The following is a 19,108-nucleotide window of genomic DNA, read 5'->3' on the forward strand; positions in this document are numbered from 1 at the left end:
GCTTGCACAAAAGTTGTCAATACTCCTTTTTGCCATTATGAGTGCCTTTACTTCACTGACTAAAGGTAACTCTCTTCATTCATTGGAGTCTTTGCATCAATGGCTTGCTTGAAAATCACAAAATGTGGATGTTCAAATATCTGCAGATGCCCTGACAACCATTCACCCAGTCTAACGTTCATCTACACCCACCCCCTACTGTATATTCACACCAATTCTGTCTTTTATCTGTTTCTCACTCGGTTTTTCTGTAGTAACTAACGAGACCTGACTATTTCTCAGCGGGGATTTGTAGAGGTTGCTGTTTCTTAGAGCTCCTCATCAGTCTCCACCTTTGTTTTCCTCCTTTTCTTTATTAATTCAAACTCAAGTTTTCCTCCTGGTTTCCCCTCTCTACTCGCTACACTGCTTTTGTTAAACCACCTCTACCCCTCTCTTCTTTACACCAGTTCCTCTTCTCTTTTAATCCAATAATTGTCATTTTCAATATACCGAAACTGAAAGGAAATAGGAGAAAAAGGAAAGGAAGCCAGTTTTGAGAGGGTATTAGAAAGAAGAAAGAGATCTGAAATGTGTGAAGGTGGCAAGATATTCTGACTAACAGGCTGCTCAGTGAAGGGTTGTCCCTCATTAACGCGAAAATAAAGGACAGAATGAAGTCGAAGCATATTCTGATGTTCGGCTGCGAGCCACATTGTTCAGATTCTGGAGCAGAGGGATGCTTTCAGCAGCGTGAAAAAGAGGAGTGGAGGAAGAGATTGATGAATGAGGGAGGCTATCAAAATAGAAAGCTAAGGGGGGAAGGAAGCAGAAAGGAAAGAAGTCGTTTTTCTCAGTTTAGAGAAGCCGGATTGGCTGTGAATACAAATTGTTGCCATTGGTATGCAAGATCCCTCCGCAACGTTACAGCATGGAAGGTATTCAGTTTTACGTTTTTTTATTTATTTATCTAAACATTTGTATCCCTTTAAATACAAGATCTCTTATTTCAGGGAGTCCTGGTGAAGATGCCAGCATAAACAGTTTCACATAAAAACAATTTCACATCTTAGGATACACACAGTACATAAAAGCAACACGGGGGAACTAGAAGACTTCAATAGGAGAGGCGTTCAGGCAGCCATAAAACACATTCCACCTGAGTCGAGGTTTATGTAAAACAGCACCGTGTTTCCTTCGGGGCAGTTTGTCAAAGACCTTTAAAGGGATTCAAAGAAGGCAGTGCTTCTAAAGTAGTGATATTTTGCAAATCATTACATGCCCAGCAGGAAGCATAGAAAGAGAAAGCATAGAAAGAGAAAGCTATCACAAACAATCTGTTCCTTCCTAATTGCAAATGTGCATGTGTGTGTGTGTGTGTGTGTGTGTGTGTGTGTGTGTGTGTGTGTGTGTGTGTGTGTGTGTGTGTGTGTGTGTTGGCGCTTCATCTCTATCAGCTCCACATGTGATATTCAGTCTTAGCAGTCTGTTTTTGTGAATGAGATGCTGCCTGTCAATCTTGTGTCTGTAGACAGGAATACAGGATACACTCTGGTGGAGCAGCCCAGCAGGTTGTTACCTGTCCTCGCATCCATTTTATGTTTCCTAGAGATATGTTTCTCCTCTCCCTTAGATCTCAGTCTCTCATTTGTTCCTGGACATACCTTTACCCCCCCCCCCCTCTTCTTTTCTCTTCCCTCTTAATATGTTATCCATGCGTCTCGTCTCTTTGCTTTAATGTATGTTTTACTCTTCTGCTCCGTACATCCTCCATGTTTACTTCAAAACTCGGGCTACATTACACTTCTTTTCAATTCTGCCAAGAAATATGTCCAGGAGATCCTGTAAAACACGTTACATTATCTGTTTAATATATATTCCTTAAATATAAACCCCAAGACATAGAAGCTTAGATTGTTTTGTCATCTACAAACCACTAAAATGACACTGTGGTGTTAACAGCTGCTAAAACTTAATTTCTCTGCTCTATGAAAGTAATTTCACCTTCTTTCATCTGCAATAAATCCTCACATTTAATTTCGGAGCAGGATGCTGCAATAAGGGACCTCTAAGAACCAAAAGGCCCGTTTGAGATTCTGGATACAATACAACAAATGATGTATTGCGAGTTTGTTGATTTATAATCACAAGATAGCAATTAATACCAGCTATCTGGAGGGACGTCTGCTGACCTTGATTAACCAAACATCTCTCTGGTGTAAATGTTTTCAGTTTGACTCTGCCGCAGACTCTGACAGACTAATTCATTCTCATTTCATTAAGCCAGTGAGGCTAACTTACATGACCCACAAGTCAATAAATCACACAATCTTTTGTTATGTTCTATATTCCGAGAAAGTTTTCTTGGGTTCAGTCAATTAGTCAAGGTTGTTTTAAATATGGATGATTTATTTCATGAACATTACCAGCGAGGAAGACTTAAAGTAAGAATAAGTAACATTATTTTACTACTTGTGAGGACAAGCTCATGAAATGCACTCTTTCCTCCTCTGGTTGTGTGTGTTGTGTGCAAAAAGGAGAATGTTTTAAAGGTCCCCTATTATACTGTTTTTCATAAATATATTATAGGTCTCTGATATATACAAACATGTCTCTGAAGTGTTTGTCTCCAAACACCAAACAGATAATTGCTGCATCCCATAATCCCCTCTGTTTCAGTCCTGTTTCAAAAGTGCTGATTCTCTGTCTGTTACTTTAGATGAAAATAAGGAGCCCCTCCCCACGCCCCTCTGAGAGATATTTGGTTAAAAAGAACACAATGGTGCTCTAGGAGGAGATTCAGGTGATAAGGTGGGGGGGGGTGTTACCTTGGTTGGTGATTGGCTAATGGTTACACAAGCCAAAACATCGGCATGACATCATAAAGTGGCCAAAATCTGATCAGCTCATTTTCAGACAGGTTTTTATATAAATGGATCCGGACAAAAAGTGAGCGAATCTTTTTTCCTGAAACTTTCAGAATCTCTTTACACAGAGGGGACACATGTTGATGTATAAAAGACGGGAAAAAGTGGATTTTGCATAATAGGTGACCTTTAACTTTTGTGTTGTTGTTGTTGTTGATAAAAGATGCATGCACTCAGCCTGCCTCACTTCTGCAGAGGCCCAAGAGTAACGTAATCTGATTAAGCGTGTCTTAAAATCCACTCCCTGCTCTGTTCTGCTATCTGCTCGCTAAGCTCATAAATCATCGTCACATAATGCTGATCAGATCCCAGACCAGTGAATGTCTAAAAGTAGGACGTAGCCTGAGGAGGGGAGCAGAGACTTGGTGGAGAGGAAGAGACGAGATGAGGAGGAAGAGGAGGAGGAGGAGGAGTAGAAGAAGGGAATGAATTAGAGACTATGAGGGAATAGATGAGGGAGGGATCTTTACAAAGTTCTAGATCCATGAAATAAATCCATAAAGTACACAATACATTTTAACGGCTGTTTAAAATGTATCTCGGTGGTTTAGATTCCACCGAGGGGCCAGATTTGCATCCTCATTCCCTGATTATGACACATTCAGTCAGCACTCCAGGCTTGGCTTTTCCTTTTTAATGTTAATGCAAGTAGTTGTGCAAACTCCCAAATATAGGAGCATGCACACACACACACACACACACACACACACACACACACACACACACACACACACACACACACACACACACACACACACACACACACACACACACACACACACACACACACACACACACACACACACACACACACACACACACACACACACACACACACACACACACACACTCACACACACACACACAGGTTTAGTGAAGGTTACATCTGCTAAGAGAAGCAAATTGCTAAGAAGTCATTTCCACTCTGCGTCCTCTGTGATTCAATTCAGCTCCTTCTCTACCCTTTAACTGTCTCTAACGTCCTCAGGGATCCGTTATATGATGAGATCCTTTGCCCATCACTTTAAAGGAGAGGGAACAAAAAGAGTTGACCTGCGGAAGAGCCAATGTGACGTTGACTTTTTAACAGCCCTTAAAGTAAAAGGAAAAGACTGGTTATTGTTCATCCAGCTTTAACCATCCACTTTTGACAAAGCCTCTTGCTGCAGTTTAATAAATGGGTAGTTGCCTGCTAGTACCTCTTTTTGAGTCTTGTCATGGATCTGATTATATTTGGAACTTCATTTATTGAAAATGGTGGAATCGGCTATCAATCTCCTTGTCTTGACACATCAAGGTGTGTAATTGTCTGTTTTTGGCTATATATGTACCGGCTCATTTTCAGTCTATGGATTCAAGTGCCAGAAAAACTTGATTTGCAAACTAGAAATAACTGGCATACAAAAACTAAATCCAGGTTAAAATAACCATATCGCTAAGTTTACTCCATGTGCAGATTTCGAGTTTTTCCTACTGTATCCTACTAAGTCTGACCCCTCATGCTTGGGTAAGACTGTCTGAACAGAGCAGCCGGTCTGAAAACTAAACAGCAACGTACGATGGAAGTACTCACTGCAAAATGAAGGTGTTTGAACACAGACATGCGTTCAATTTGCCATAATTAAACTTGTATCCCTGTTAAATAAACTGCATCATGTACAATTTTATAAAAAAAAGCAATCCCATTTCCACTGACAGCTGTTGTGTTATATTTTAAACAGATTTTAATTGAACTGAAAATAAAAAAAGCTACCTTAATTAAATGGTTCAAATTGATGCGTGCCAACAGGCTCCTGCAGAGTGTTTGCAGATATAAATGGACACGGTTGAAAGACTTCCCTCTCTGGGAAACTCTAGCTGATAGTGCTCCAGCACCACCTCCAACAGAGACCGTGTGATAATAACGACACATTTTTATCTCCATCTAATCACTTTAAAGGGTTTGAATGACATTGGGGCAGTGTCGCAGTCAGCTAAACAGACAGTTAATGCTTTTGAGATGAGCACACTAAAATATTAATGTGGATCTTGGGCTCGGAAAGGTCATTCCTGTGACTTATATTGAATAATAAGAGGAGGAACTGCTGTGAACCTTAAGTAACACCAGCTAGTAAAAGAGAGCACAGCACAGGCAGCGGCACCTCGGCTGCAGTACTCTGCTGGACGCCGTACAATCTGTTATCTGATGATAACAGATGAAACACTTTCTCTTTACACACAATGTGTTTGTAGCTGCAGGTCACACTGAACACAGCAGAAAAAAACAACACGTCGCATATATAAGACAACAGGTTTATTTTGTTCATGGGATCTGGTTCGGATGTAGACACACAGACACTTTTACTGTCACTGGATTCTAAAGAGGACCTCAGATGGGCTGAAATCCAACCTTTTACCTGTCAACTTTCTTCTACATTCAAATTATAATGAAATAAACTTCATTTTTGCCATTAACTTGAGCCATAGTATATAGGGATTAATCTGTTTTAAGTGACCATCTGTGTGTCTGCTTTTATTATGCAAAGTACCTTATATTGAAACCAATATTCATTAATGAATTCAATTTGTGAATCGTGAAGTCCAACACACCAAATTGCATGAGTCAGAAGTTGTTACAATCATTAGAGCGGACACTTACGCAGGAAACAGCCTCCTGAGTTAGGATGAACAAATGAAGGTTTATTGTTAATGAGGGGAGAAAGAATGCATAGGCAAGGCAAGTTTATTTATATAGCACCTTTCAGCACACGGCAATTCAAAGTGCTTTACAAAATAAAATAAAATACATTTAAGAAGAAATACAGCAGAAACACATTATAAAATGGCATTTAAAAACAGGCATTAAAAAGCAAAGATAATAAAACACAATAGGTATAGAATTCATGAATAAATGCCATACTGCAGTGTGAATATGAACAGATTAATCAAAAGCAGCAGCAAAAATATGAGTTTTCAGTCTGGATTTGAAAGTAGTAAGAGTTGCAGCGGACCTGCAGGATTCAGGGAGTTTGTTCCAGATAGTCGTGGTGGCATAATAGCTAAACGCTGCTTCTCCATGTTTAGTTCTGACTCTGGGGACAGAAAGCTGACCAGTCCCTGAAGACCTGAGAGATCTGGATGGTTTATAGTTATGCAGGAGATCGTTAATATAATTTGGTCCTAAACCATTCAGTGATTTAAAAACGAGCAGCAGTACTTTCAAATCAATTATTTGACAGACTAGAAGCCAGTGTAAAGACTTCAGAACAGGACTGATGTGATCCACTCTTTTAGTGTTAGTGAGGACTCGAGCAGCGGCGTTCTGAATCAGCTGCAGCTTTCTAATGGATTTTTTAGTGAGACCTGTGAAGACACCATTGCAGTAGTCGAGTCTACTGAAGATAAAAGCATGGACAAGTTTTTCCAAATCTTGCTGTGACATTAGTCTTTTAATCCTAGATATGTTCTTAAGGTGATAGTATGCAGACTTAATAATGTTTGTAATGTAAAGTCCATCACTACACCTAGATTTCTTGCTTTATTTGTTGTTTTGAAGTCTGCCGACTGAAGCTCTGCGATTACTTTTATTCGTTCCTCCTTTGCTCCAAAAACAATAATCTCAGTTTTCTTTTTGTTGAATTGGAGGAAGTTTTTACTCATCCAGTCATTGACGTGCTCAATGCACTTACTCAGTGAATAGTGTCCGGGTGAAATTGTGATATACATTTGGGTGTCATCTGCATTGCTATGATAACTTAGGTCGTTGTTTTTCATTATTTGAGCCAGTGGTAGCATATAGATATTAAAAAGCAGAGGTCCTAAGATGGAGCCTTGAGGAACCCCACATGTCATATTTGTCAACGCTGATGGGTAGTTGCCAATAGAGACAACGTTTTTTCTGTCGTTTAAGTAAGATTCAAACCAATTTAGAACTGTTGCCGAAACTCCCACCCAGTTTTCTAGTCGGTCTAGCAATATGTTGTGGTCAACAGCATCAAATGCAGTGCTGAGATCTAATAATACTAACACTGAGATTCTGCCACTGATAGCTTTCCCCTCATACATCTCTCATGTCTAGTTGTAGGTTCACAGTTGAATTTGTAAATGTATACAATGTGCTTTTGAACAAACATACATTTCTTTGCCATGTTTAGTTTTAATATGCTAAAACAGATGCCAAATAGAGATTTCACTTCGTAATAACAGAATATACATAAGACCTTCAATCGTCGACCCTCATTCAGATTAGGCCTCAATATTGTGGTTATGTAGTAACGGTAATGTAGTGTTAACAATTAATGCTTCAACAAATAATTTACACAATGAGAATGTAGATTAATAATCATATGTAAAGTAAATGTATTGAATAAGGAGTGAAATAATAGAACTATTAGAAAATGACATGCATTTACTGTAATGCTGCCTTTCAAACCAGGAAAATATATCACTTTCGATCTTTTGACAAATAAAATACAGGAGTCTTATATCCAATATAATGTTAATATATATTACCCAGCCATAGTTTAGATAAGGCAACCCTTCACTAACATATTCCTTTGACCCTCTCCACCACATTATAGCACAATAAAAATGCACCAAAATCACATACCCCTTTTCCTGCTGCCTCTATTTATGCACAATCCCCTTGACTCCCCCTCTTTAATTCTCCTCCCTCTCTTTTTCTCTATGCTGTGCCTTAACTCTATGCCTGTACAATTTGCCCTCGATGGGTTTTAAATTACATGCCACATCAAATAAGGCTATCTCATAAGACTGTGAGCACGAATGTGTGTGTATGTGTGTGTTCTTTGGTATTGGTCCACCTTCAGAATCAGATTCCTATTAAATGAATCTGCAGAGTTGGGTTCAGTATTCAGAATGAGTAACGCCGGGTTGTAATAGCTCTGATAGATATAGCATACTGTGCCATTATCACTGACCTTTCTTTCTTTCTCTTCTCTCTCCTTTTTATTCCTCTGCCTCTCTCCTCTGCAACCGTTTAAAGGAAGCGGAGGTAAGTAAATCCATTGTGTTTGTAACTTGATGATACCATTTTGAGACGTTTGGCACTTCCTTCCTGGAAGCCGCAGACAGTGTAATGTTTGTCTGGCACCACTTTGAGATGGACTTCTTACAATTCAGCTCAGTAAAATATTGCTTTATTGGTTCAGTAGGTTTCATAATTTTAAAGAAAGACATCCAAAAATATGGGGAAACCGGAACATTACACCCATACATAGTTGATCATTTCATTAAAAAACCTTTGGTCTATGCTTCATTCATTTAATGGTGTCTGTGTTTAGAAATCATTCATTAAGATGAAAAAAATTATCGAGCTCAAGTGAGAAATGCTCGACCTTGGATTCATATAACCATAACTTATTGTTAGCAGGTTGAATATTACCTGATTTAATTTTACTTATTCAAATTGTCATTTATGAGAGTCAATTTAATGTTCTTGCCTTTTTTAATTCAGATCATATGTTGAAATATGCGTACATTACATTGAATAATGAGCTGTTACTTACAGTAACCTCATCTGTATAAGCCTTTACAGTATACAGATGAATAGATGTGTTGTTGTTTTTTCTGCAGATTCAAACTAGTATCCTTTTTTCTTCAACTGATACTAGAGTGAACATATCGTACAGGGAGGATGGAGTTTTCAAAGCATGGGCAATCATTGTCACTGTACTGTATAAGCATAGAATAAAAATGTAATGGTTTCACATTTGTTTAAATGGTACAATGCTCAGTTAGAACTGTGCAGAAATGACTGCTCACACAGTAACATCATACTTTCCACAGCAATAAAGGATCATTTGATCATAGAGACAGAGCAGGGGAGAAGGACATAGAATAAGATAAAAAATGAAGTGAGGACTTAGTGACATGAGGACCCGAGGGAGAAGATATCTAGGTTGCGTCTCTTAATTTATAACTTTTATATCGGCTCTAATGCGGACAGCTGTCATTTATAGAACGAGGACTGGATGAATGGGTCAACTGTCCATTTTCTGCTACTGTTTCCTATGACTAATCTCCCCCCTCCCTCCGTCTCCCCTTCCCCTCTCTTTAATTCAATAATTAAGGAGGTAGAGATTCCGCTCACAAACCCAGCAGGCTCTCTCTGCCTCGCTCACATAGTGTCACTGACACAGGCTCCCCCGTGCTGACACACATATGCCTCGCTGTGGGCGCTACTTTAGATGCAGGCACAACCACTGTGTGTGTGTGTGTGTGTGTGTGTGTGTGTGTGTGTGTGTGTGTGTGTGTGTGTGTGTGTGTGTGTGTGTGTGTGTGTGTGTGTGTGTGTGTGTGTGTGTGTGTGGGTGTGTGTGTGTGTGTGTGTGTGTGTGAGGAGGGGGGGGGGGGTAGTGGGGTTGTATTACTCACTTTGAAAGGAACGCCTTCAGTCAATACCTGGCGCAACCTTAATCAGTTTATCTTTATTAATCAGTGTTAAGCCGTATATAAATATGTCATTAATGGTTTAAAATACACTGTGGTTGTAAACTTGTAGAGTTAGTTATGACGGTACAAACAGTGTTGTAAAAATCTACAATGTCTTTATAGGAAAAAGCATTAACATTTTCTACAGTTCTTACTACATAAGAACACTACATAAAACTACATAACCAAAGTGTGTTATGAACCATTTTTCATGCAAATATGGAGCTCATGGCACTCACAGTGAAGGCTGAGGCAGGGTTATAAAATCATTTACAACCTCCAGACACTTCTGAGCATCAACCTGTTCACATAACAGAGAGCTCTATTGAAATGCACAACTGCTTCTGCTGCAGCGCTGCAGGATGAAAACACACCACTCCTTGACTCATCGACTATTAACCAATATGTTCTTATACGTGAGAGATGCGTGGATCACTCACAATATTTATGCGGTTTAATTGTGGCTGTTTTAATTGCTCTACAATAATAACAGATGTATCTTGCTGGGCAGAAAATCTATTCTGAATAGATGTGTTTGAATAAAACAAATCCAAACCTCTAATCAGCTCAGTATAACTGAGACAGTTATCTCTCTGATATTTACAATTAAAGACACTTTCTCCATGACAGTAGACGACTCTAGTAATAACAATAATGTGTGCTTCTTCATATATGATTTTAAGAAGATCCCAGTAGCAAAAATGTACATCCTGTTATCTTTTTACAACAACCCTTCTTCCTGAACAGTTTTCCGAGTAGAAGTCAATTTTGACCTTGACATTAAATGTTTTGTCCTAGTTAAACCCTTTATTCACCAGAGCATGTAATGTTCTTCACCACCCAGTGTGTCTCCTGCAGTTCTCTCTGTATATGTGTGTCCTATTTTTAAACGTCTAAACAAGCTTCTACCTCTCCGTGTCTTTTTATTCTCTACTGCAATCATTCATCTTCACAAAACACAAGTAGTAGAGAACAAAAGGCGAGTAGAATGAGGACAGGGTCTCTCAGTAGTTTGGTTTAGTATTTGGGCTGTTCTCTCTCTGGTCTGAAAAATAATTTAGTGATATTCTCCAAATCTAGTTCTTTTTTCATAACCCAGTTTCTTGTGTTGTGTTTCCACTCAGGATGACTACTTCAAAAGCTGGGCTCCTGCCAAGTCTCTGGATCAAGGTGAGTCCTGCTGTTTCTGTGTATTCCTGATGTTTATATGTATGCACACCGACTGAGTTGAACATCAAACCTCAACACTGACTAAACTGAGTTTGTATTCTTGGTCGGACACCACGTTTTATGGGATCGGACAAATTGCCTATTGTTAGAGTTTGAAGACAATCTACACATCAACAACACCAAAAGAAATGAGAGGTTTGACATATTTTGCTAAATAACATAAAGGGAAAACAGAAAAGGTTGTGAGATAATTATAGTGTTATAACAAAATGGTCAGCGTGTCAGCAGGCACTCCCTGTAAAGCACCCTCAGTCAAGAGGGTAATTGTTCCTTTAGCTAGAAAAAATCCATCTCACACAAAGAGGCTAATGAAGTCATTTCCTCCAAGGTCTTAAAAGACTGCTCGTTTACATTTTCTGATGCTTTCAATATAATTGTAGCAGCCTTTGAAAGCATGCTCAACAACATGTATGAGATACTATTTTGTCAGATTTGCCAAACATATCAGGCCCATTTACTCTGGTTAAACTTAACTGAAGGAAATCTTTGTTATTAAATTATATATAGTGAATATCAAAATAGTTTATAAATCAATGATAAAACTATCTCATTGGGTGAAAGGAAAACCAGTAGCTGTATAACAGAAATCTACTAAATACACATGAACATATATTTCAGAATGTATTTACAGAGATAAAAAACATTAATTTCTTAGCGTCTTTCAGTCCTTAATAACATGTAATATACTCAGGCTTGAATGTGTGATTTTACCTGTTTTAGGTTTACTTAACATCAGCATAATCCTTCACTCTAAGTCTGTTTACATCATGTGAATTAGGACTCAAAATGAGTCAATTACGATGCACAATAAGCTGACTTTAGATGTAACTTTTTAGCTGTGTGTGTGTGTGTGTGTGTGTGTGTGTGTGTGTGTGTGTGTGTGTGTGTGTGCGTGTGCGTGTGCGTGCATGCGTGTATGTGGGAATTTGTGCATGTTTGTGTGTCTGTGTGTCCCTTTTCCAAGCCCCAATGCTGCTACTGCTCCCAGTAACACACTGCTTATGGACTTACTATGGCTACAACGCCATATCCACTTTATCAATCACACTCAAGTGTGTAATGCTCTTAGACCCCAAGTAACTCTTGACTAAACTCAATTATTGCAAACACTCGCATACTCTCACTCTTAATGTATCACATGCATGCATTCACACAGACCCACCCACACACACCCACACAGACCCACCCACACACACACACACCCACACACACACACACACACACACACACACACACACACACACACACACACACACACACACACACACACACACACACACACACACACACACACACACACACACACACACACACACACACACACACACACACACAGTTAGGGGGGTAGATTGGGCTGCAGCTCTCTGAACAGCACAGCAGACTTTAAATCTTTCTCCCACAGAGTATGTTCTGTTCTGTGTTGGCTGGGTTTTGCACATCTAGCACAGTAACTGTAACTCTTCAGGGAAAGACTTGCTGAGCAGGTTTATCTGGGCCAGCTCCGCGTGGATACTGAGCCTAATGAGAACAGCGCGTCACAAGTTACAGTTTCTGAGAGAGAACTAAAGACAAAAAGTAAACAGAGCTTCCTTTTAACCAGGGACTCAATACATCAGATGTTATGTGCCAACATCAAGTTTTTGCACATGCACTGAGGCCTGATTAAGATGTTAAAATGGACTAACAGAAATAAAATGTTACTGGAGAGCTACGGATGACACACTGTGGAGGTTCGGCAGTGTGTTCCACTGAGGCCAACCCTCTAATCCAACTTTATTATGTCTCTCAACTATTCTCATTACTTTACAAATATGTATTTTATTTAGGCCAGAGATAAAACATTGATAGTTTCAAATAAATGCAGTAAAAATAACGGAAAGAGGGAAAGAACGCTCACAGTCAAGAGGTCACTCTTCACAACATTTTTTATTTCTCATCAATTTGGCATTTATTATGGTTATACAGTATGCAGTTATAGATGACATTGCACTTACCAAAGTAAAGGTCAGGTGAGGCAAGCAGAGAGCTAATACTATTTCTTTATAGCTGTTTCAGATGGCCCTACACAAAGACGAGGTGAAAAAGATTAACAGCGTTGCACTCATTAAAGCATGAAGTATGCAAAAATAGTTTTGTGAAGAATAACAATTCTACCCTGTAAAATATACTAACACTCCAATTGCTCAGATCAGGGAATATGGCATCATTGCTATAAATAGGACCAAGTGGGAGAACAACACTCATACAGTTCGTAAACAAGCTGGCTGTCTGCACCAATTCATTTTTGGTATTTAACTGAATGTCGCTTTTAAAGCTTCAAACTGCCCGTGTGACTAACTGGGTCAAGTTCAGTGGGTCACCTTCATGTTTTGTGTTTCTATAAAATAAGTTGAATAAGTCTTCACAGGAAGAAGGACAGCATCATTCTTTTCAGAGAGAACTCCAAAACCACATTCAGGTGACAAAGCCTTGTGAAGGTCCTAGTTATTTTTAGGTGGTCAGCCATTGCCATAAGAAACAAATGGATCAACTTTTTAACATTCAGGCAGCTGCTTTGCAAAGAACAGACAAATGCTACAGACCTGCAGATCAGAAAACAGTTCTACGTCTCAATCTACGGGGCAGGTGTAATACATTTTGATAACATTGAACAGACCTGGGGTTTGTTTTCAAACTTTGTTGCTCAACCACTCATGTTTGTTGCCCCGTCACCCTTTTATTTAAAGAGATTTCAGTGATTACTTTGGTGAGTACAACGAAGGATACATTAGCAGGAGAAAGTAAAGTCCAGTTTTTAAAAGCTCACAGTACCACAAAATACATCACAAATGTTTTAGGTTTGTAAACATTGTTCTGAATTTAACCTGAAAGCACTCTCCTTTCCTAAAATACCTTTTAACTTTTACACTACTTCACATAGTACTCTCCATGCATGAGAGTCACTGCCACATTTCCTCAGGACATAGTGAGGTGACTTTGTGCTCTTCAGAAGGTTGCCCCTGCACACCTCTCTCTAGGGAGAAGTTTAATGTTGTTGAAACATAAAGCTTTTAGCCACTTAGACTCTTTATGGGAGTGCATAACAACATTTTGCTCGACATTTTCACATGATTCTTCTGCTGCAATGTGACTGCTCCCCTGCTGTGGAGCTGCTCGTCGCTGTGCTGTTGGCGCAGTTAGTCCCACACGAACAGCACACCTGGGAGTAACGGACAGTAAAACATTAAGACTGCAGATGAATAACAGGAATCAATCAGACAATCTGTTCTGCTCTGGGAACATTTGCTGTTTTCATGTGTCTGAATTGCCTAAAGTGTTTCTCGTTCTCACCCAGCTGGCATCACAGGCATCACACTCCTGAGTGTCAGCTTCACCTTTTGACTGCAACAAGTGTCAGCTTCACAGGCTTCTGAACATGAGTCATCCGATGTGTGGCATGAACCAGGGCGGAAGAAGTATCCAGAACTTGAACTTAACAAAAAAGTACTCATACCACAGTGTCCTGCAATCAAAGCCTCTGTTAAGTACATTTACAAAAGTACTTAGAGGTCCAAAAGTTGAAAGTTTGTATAATGCAGAAAGGCATATTTCAGAAAATGTAATGTTTATTATCTGGATTTCAATAAGTAATGCATTGATGTTTTCATCACTCTAATGGTGCAGCTGATAAAGGTGGAGCTCATATTAACTTCTTCTTATACTGCTAGGTATTTTACCATATACTGTATAATGATACATCATCAATTTATTAGCTGAATTATTTTTTGCAAAGTAATTTCCCTCTGAGATGTAGTGGAGTAGCAAATATAAAGGAGCATAAAATAAAAATACCCATATAAATAAATAAGTACTTCAAATGCGTACCTAGGTGCTGTAGTTAGTACATGTAGCCTACTTATATTCCACCATTGGGCATTATATGGGAAAAATGCCTGAGTCTGTTTACTAATCAAAGATACAATGCAGACTTGTGTTCAGTCGTCCTGGAAACTGAGTGATATAATGATAATTTGGTGAAATTATAAGAATAATATTGAAATGAATAGAGTGGCCGCAGCACTGGTTTGTGGATCAATAAAGCAGAAATGATCGCGCCATCAGTCACCACCTGCTGATCTCAGTTTGACTAATGAGTCGCTGGTCGCCCTTGGAGACTAATCAGCAGCAGGAAGGTTGATGCGGGAGAATCCCGACTCCTGATTAATCACTCGGCGATTAATGCTTCCCTCTGTGGAATCTAATGAATGAAATCAGTGGGATCACAAATTACTTATTGGTGATAGTGATACTGAACAGCAAGCGATGCAATCCACCAGCGGTAAATCTGTTTTCCAGACGTCTCGTGGTTTAATGAGGTCCAGCAGTTGATTTGTAGTTTATTGTTGAGTCGCTGTAAACATGCATTTTAATCCAGCTAATCCGACAGAATTTGAGAAAACTGCAGAATCAGCTCCAGTCTGTAGTTGGCGGCGTTTTCTCTTAAAATTGAACCCGCATTTTGTTCCGGATCATCAATACACTGATAATATCAAGATGACAGGATTGTGCTGTAAACTTAATCTGCATGTAATCCTGGTTTCTGTGTCTCTGTTTTTCTCTATAGCTGTTTGGTGACAGCAGGGATTTCACATCATTGTTTTCTTTCTTTTTGATTGTAGCTAGTTTAATTTTCCCAGACTGTTTTTGCTATGAAGGCTCTCCTAAGGCTTTAATATTAGAGCCATATTTGACACAGGCTATTTCCATACTAGATGCTAATATTGCAGAATAATGTACTTTGTTATGTCTATGGAAATTCTGTCATTTGCATTCGACACTAGGTTTTATAATTGCCTTGGGATGAGCCTGTTTGTTCTTAGATTAGAAAATGCTGTAATTTGGTCTTTTTATTCTGTCAGTTCTTAGGTTTTAGCTCAACATAAACTACTAGCTTTGTATGTTGCAGGTTATTGTACTGTGAGTGTATTTGAAATACCAACAAAGCAGCTTTGTTATGGCTAGAATAGTAATGTATCACCTACCAAGATAAAAGGCAAGGAAGCCAGTCAAGTTGAAAGACCAAAAACAGTAAGCAATGTCCACATGGTCAAGACTTTCACACAGAAAAGCCTTTTTCATCACAAAATAAAAATGCCTCCCTCAATACAATGTAGCCTGCAACCCAGCTTTCTGTCCTCACTGCAGTCACACAGCTCTCTCTCTTCTGCCACTTCTTTAAACATAGGCTTCACTTTATCTAAATTCTCTCATCAGCTTTCTTCTTCTCATTTTCAGGCCATCTCTCTCTCTCCCCCTCCTCCACGTGGCGCGCCTGTGTCTCTGTTAGATGTTTCTCCAGAGTTTTCTATTGTTTCTGAAGTATTGAGTTCATCAGATGAAAATTAAATAATGATGAACAATGGGTGACTGTGAATTAACATACCACAGTGAAACACACACACACACACACACACACACACACACACACACACACACACACACACACACACCACACACACACACACACACACACACACACACACACACACAGAAAGCCTGTGAGGATTAGTTGTTTGTCGTTTTATACATATTTGATTAATATTTCACAAAGTTTGGTTATTATTATCACATTTATTTTGTGTAATGTCAGTCTCATATCTTCTATTTTATCAGCTTCTTTTGCATTCAAGAAATATTTCAGTTCCACTTATATACTTAGTCCATAAAAAATTCCAATTTGACCATGTCACAGCAACTCAGTAGGAGTCTTTCCTGCATATTCACAGCACATGCTGCTATTCAGAAGTAGAGCTGACAGTCTCTATTGTTGCCATCACTCCAGTTCCCGGCGAGTCAGAGCTGGGTGAGTTGGGAAGTGTTGTGTGTGAAATAAATAATTCATTAAAAAGTAAACTTTGCATGTGGCTGGATAAAGTAATGATGAGGAAACTTTTGGATTTTGAAGTTAATCCTGCTTTTCAAAAATGTATAAATATATATTGAAAGACATATTAATTAATTGTGAGGCTATACTGTAGGTATCTTATTTCAACATACAGTACAGAAGCAGAGCTGTGCAAATACTAATTTATATTTATCCGTTGTGTATATTGGAACATGGACTTGTTTCCATGGCGACCACTCATTGACCTGTCTATCTGCCAGTCCTGGATGGTTAACCTGTTTGGCATCTGCACATGCTGTGCTCCATGCTGAGTGTAAGAAGGTGTAGGTGTGTGTGTGGGTGACTGGCCCGTGTCCCAGAGAGCCCTGTTCGCTCCGTGGTGAGAGACATCTGCTGCTCTCAGATCAGATCTGCATGCTCACGGTGCTCCACCTCACCGCCCAGAGCAGAGCCCGGACCAATGAGTGACAAGACAAAAGAAAGTCGTTGTTATTACAGAGAGTTGAAGCCTCAACGTAAGTCTTTGTTCCATTCGCTTTTGTAACTCTACAGTACGCAATCCATTATTCAACCTTTCTTTATAAAAATAATACGAAGGTTCATGAGCTTTAATATATTCCAAGATCAACCGACTACACCACTACAGCTCATAAACAATTCTTATGATTATATATACTGAAACGTTCCTATTAAAATGTCCCTGCTAGGGGTTAGGTTAAGCTCAGCATTGTCGTTATTTATTGTCCATATTAAAAGAAAACCCAACAAACCCTTTTTAAGATCTTTTAAAAATGTGTTTCCTTTATCGTGCGATGTTTGTATACGCAGGCAAAGGAATTTGAGCGCACAAACACACACACACACACACACACTCATACGGTTGTTGATTTCGCTCTCCGCCCACCAGTGACTGACTAGTGCAATCTGGAGTGAGAGAAAATATCAAGCATGTCCTGACATTTACTTTTACTTACGCACAACAACAAGGCAAAAACACCTACTGTCAAACAATGATACGCACACACAAGTTGCAGTCTGCTGTGATGTAAAGCCCCAGTTTATGTCAATGAAATATATTTTAAAATGTAAAAATAGTACTTCTTTAACTGATCATTAATGCAATTAAAACTGACTGCTTCTCAACATGTCAACACCCTAACGCTGCACCATGCTACAACCATGTGTTCTCGCTAGAACCAAGCTCTGGATTAAATTGATCACTCGTTTTTGCATCTGCATTATTTCTGCTCGCCCCATGTGTAATGGTTGTAGAGTTGTAATGAAAAGGCCTTTAAGAGAGACAAGAAGGGAAAGAAGATTCCTCGGCATGAGAAAGTAGGCATACTGTCAGCAGGATTAGTTGGCATCAGTGTTCCAGCTATTACATTCTCGTGTCTTGTGTGGGCATGCCCGACACATTTGTGACTGTGATTTCAATACATTACCCAGAGAGGGGAGTCAACGGGAGGATTACAAATGGCAGACGGTGCCCCATTATCACATCCAGTCCAGAGGAGCACTGGAGACTCAGACTGGCAACCAATGCTTAGAAAACACAAATCAGACAAAGACAGGGAGAAGACAATACAAGTTAGGTTCACAATGTTCAGGTGTTAACTACTCCTACTCATTTGCCTAATTAGATTACATTGTGAATAAGTGGTTGCCATGGGAACCTTGTTGGCAGCAGACACAGTAGCCGTTTGTGATGCTCTCTGGCTCAGCTGCCACCGCCACAAACAAAGCCTCGGAAATCTGGAGCTTCCAAATTGCCAATCAGCCTGATTAGACATGACATTGTGTTTTCCCAGCAGAGTGTTCTTCGTTTTTATATATTTCATCAGCCTTTTCTGCAACTCACTAAGCCTCTATCTATGTGAAGATATGCTGTCTGTCTGCTCCCGCCCCTCATTGGTCCTTCTTTAATCTCCCCAAAGTCTGTCACCGCTTCTTCATACATTCTCATATAAGCATCTTTGATCTGCGCCTGGAGGAACGAAAAGAATTAGAAAGAGGGAAACTGATAAGAAAGGAGACGGATAGGGCAACAAACAACAGTGAGCACCTCAGGTCTGTGTATGAAATGGAGTGTGTGCTGGAGCAAGAACAAATATCTAATTTCAGTATAATGTGCTAAGAGTGTGTAGCGCGCTCTCAGGGCGTTCTTTAAACATGGTTTACCGCTCTGATTTTAATGGCTTGTTGGCCACATCATAAAAAGTGACTATATCCATGACTCTCGGCTCGGGTCTTATCTCGCTCTTTCAGAGGGGTGAGCGCTCGCAATGTTGAGTCTTAACACATAAATGGGACTATCAGCTGAAACGCACACGTACATGCTACAGTGATTTCAGGCTTATGCTGTAAATTAACCAGTCACACACACACACTGGTGATAATCAATGATACCTGGAGCCTGCTGAGACGCAGCGGAAGGAAATACACAGTCACACTGAGTGTATTGTTAATTTAATGAACAGATTACACCAATCATATCAGCAATGCAGTCACATTTCTAAAGATGGAAAGGAAGAAATGGTATGTAAGAAGAGGCACAGAGAAACCAGTGGCTGAGAAAAATTACGTTTAAGAAAGAGTAAATGTTGGCAGATAGGCAGGGGTGTAGTGCTGCCGGAACGCACCGGAACGAACCGGA

At 39.5% G+C, this 19,108-nt stretch overlaps 1 protein-coding gene across 4 annotated transcripts in view; it reads left to right on the top strand.

The window, feature by feature from the left end:
• The window catches only part of spock1 (SPARC (osteonectin), cwcv and kazal like domains proteoglycan 1), a 116,390-nt gene that overhangs the window by 40,118 nt on the left and 57,164 nt on the right, over positions 1-19,108 (top strand). For 2 of the 4 annotated variants that reach the window (XM_034231000.1, XM_034230999.1), the window contains exons 3-4: positions 7,891-7,899; positions 10,463-10,508. In XM_034231000.1, coding sequence (XP_034086891.1) covers positions 7,891-7,899; positions 10,463-10,508 — 55 coding nt within the window. The remainder of the gene's footprint in view (positions 1-7,890; positions 7,900-10,462; positions 10,509-19,108) is intronic. The other 2 variants (XM_034231001.1, XM_034231002.1) reach the window with 1 other exon arrangement.

The sequence above is a fragment of the Gymnodraco acuticeps genome, unplaced genomic scaffold (assembly GCF_902827175.1).
Source record: "Gymnodraco acuticeps unplaced genomic scaffold, fGymAcu1.1, whole genome shotgun sequence".
NCBI classification, from domain to species: Eukaryota; Metazoa; Chordata; class Actinopteri; order Perciformes; family Bathydraconidae; genus Gymnodraco; species Gymnodraco acuticeps.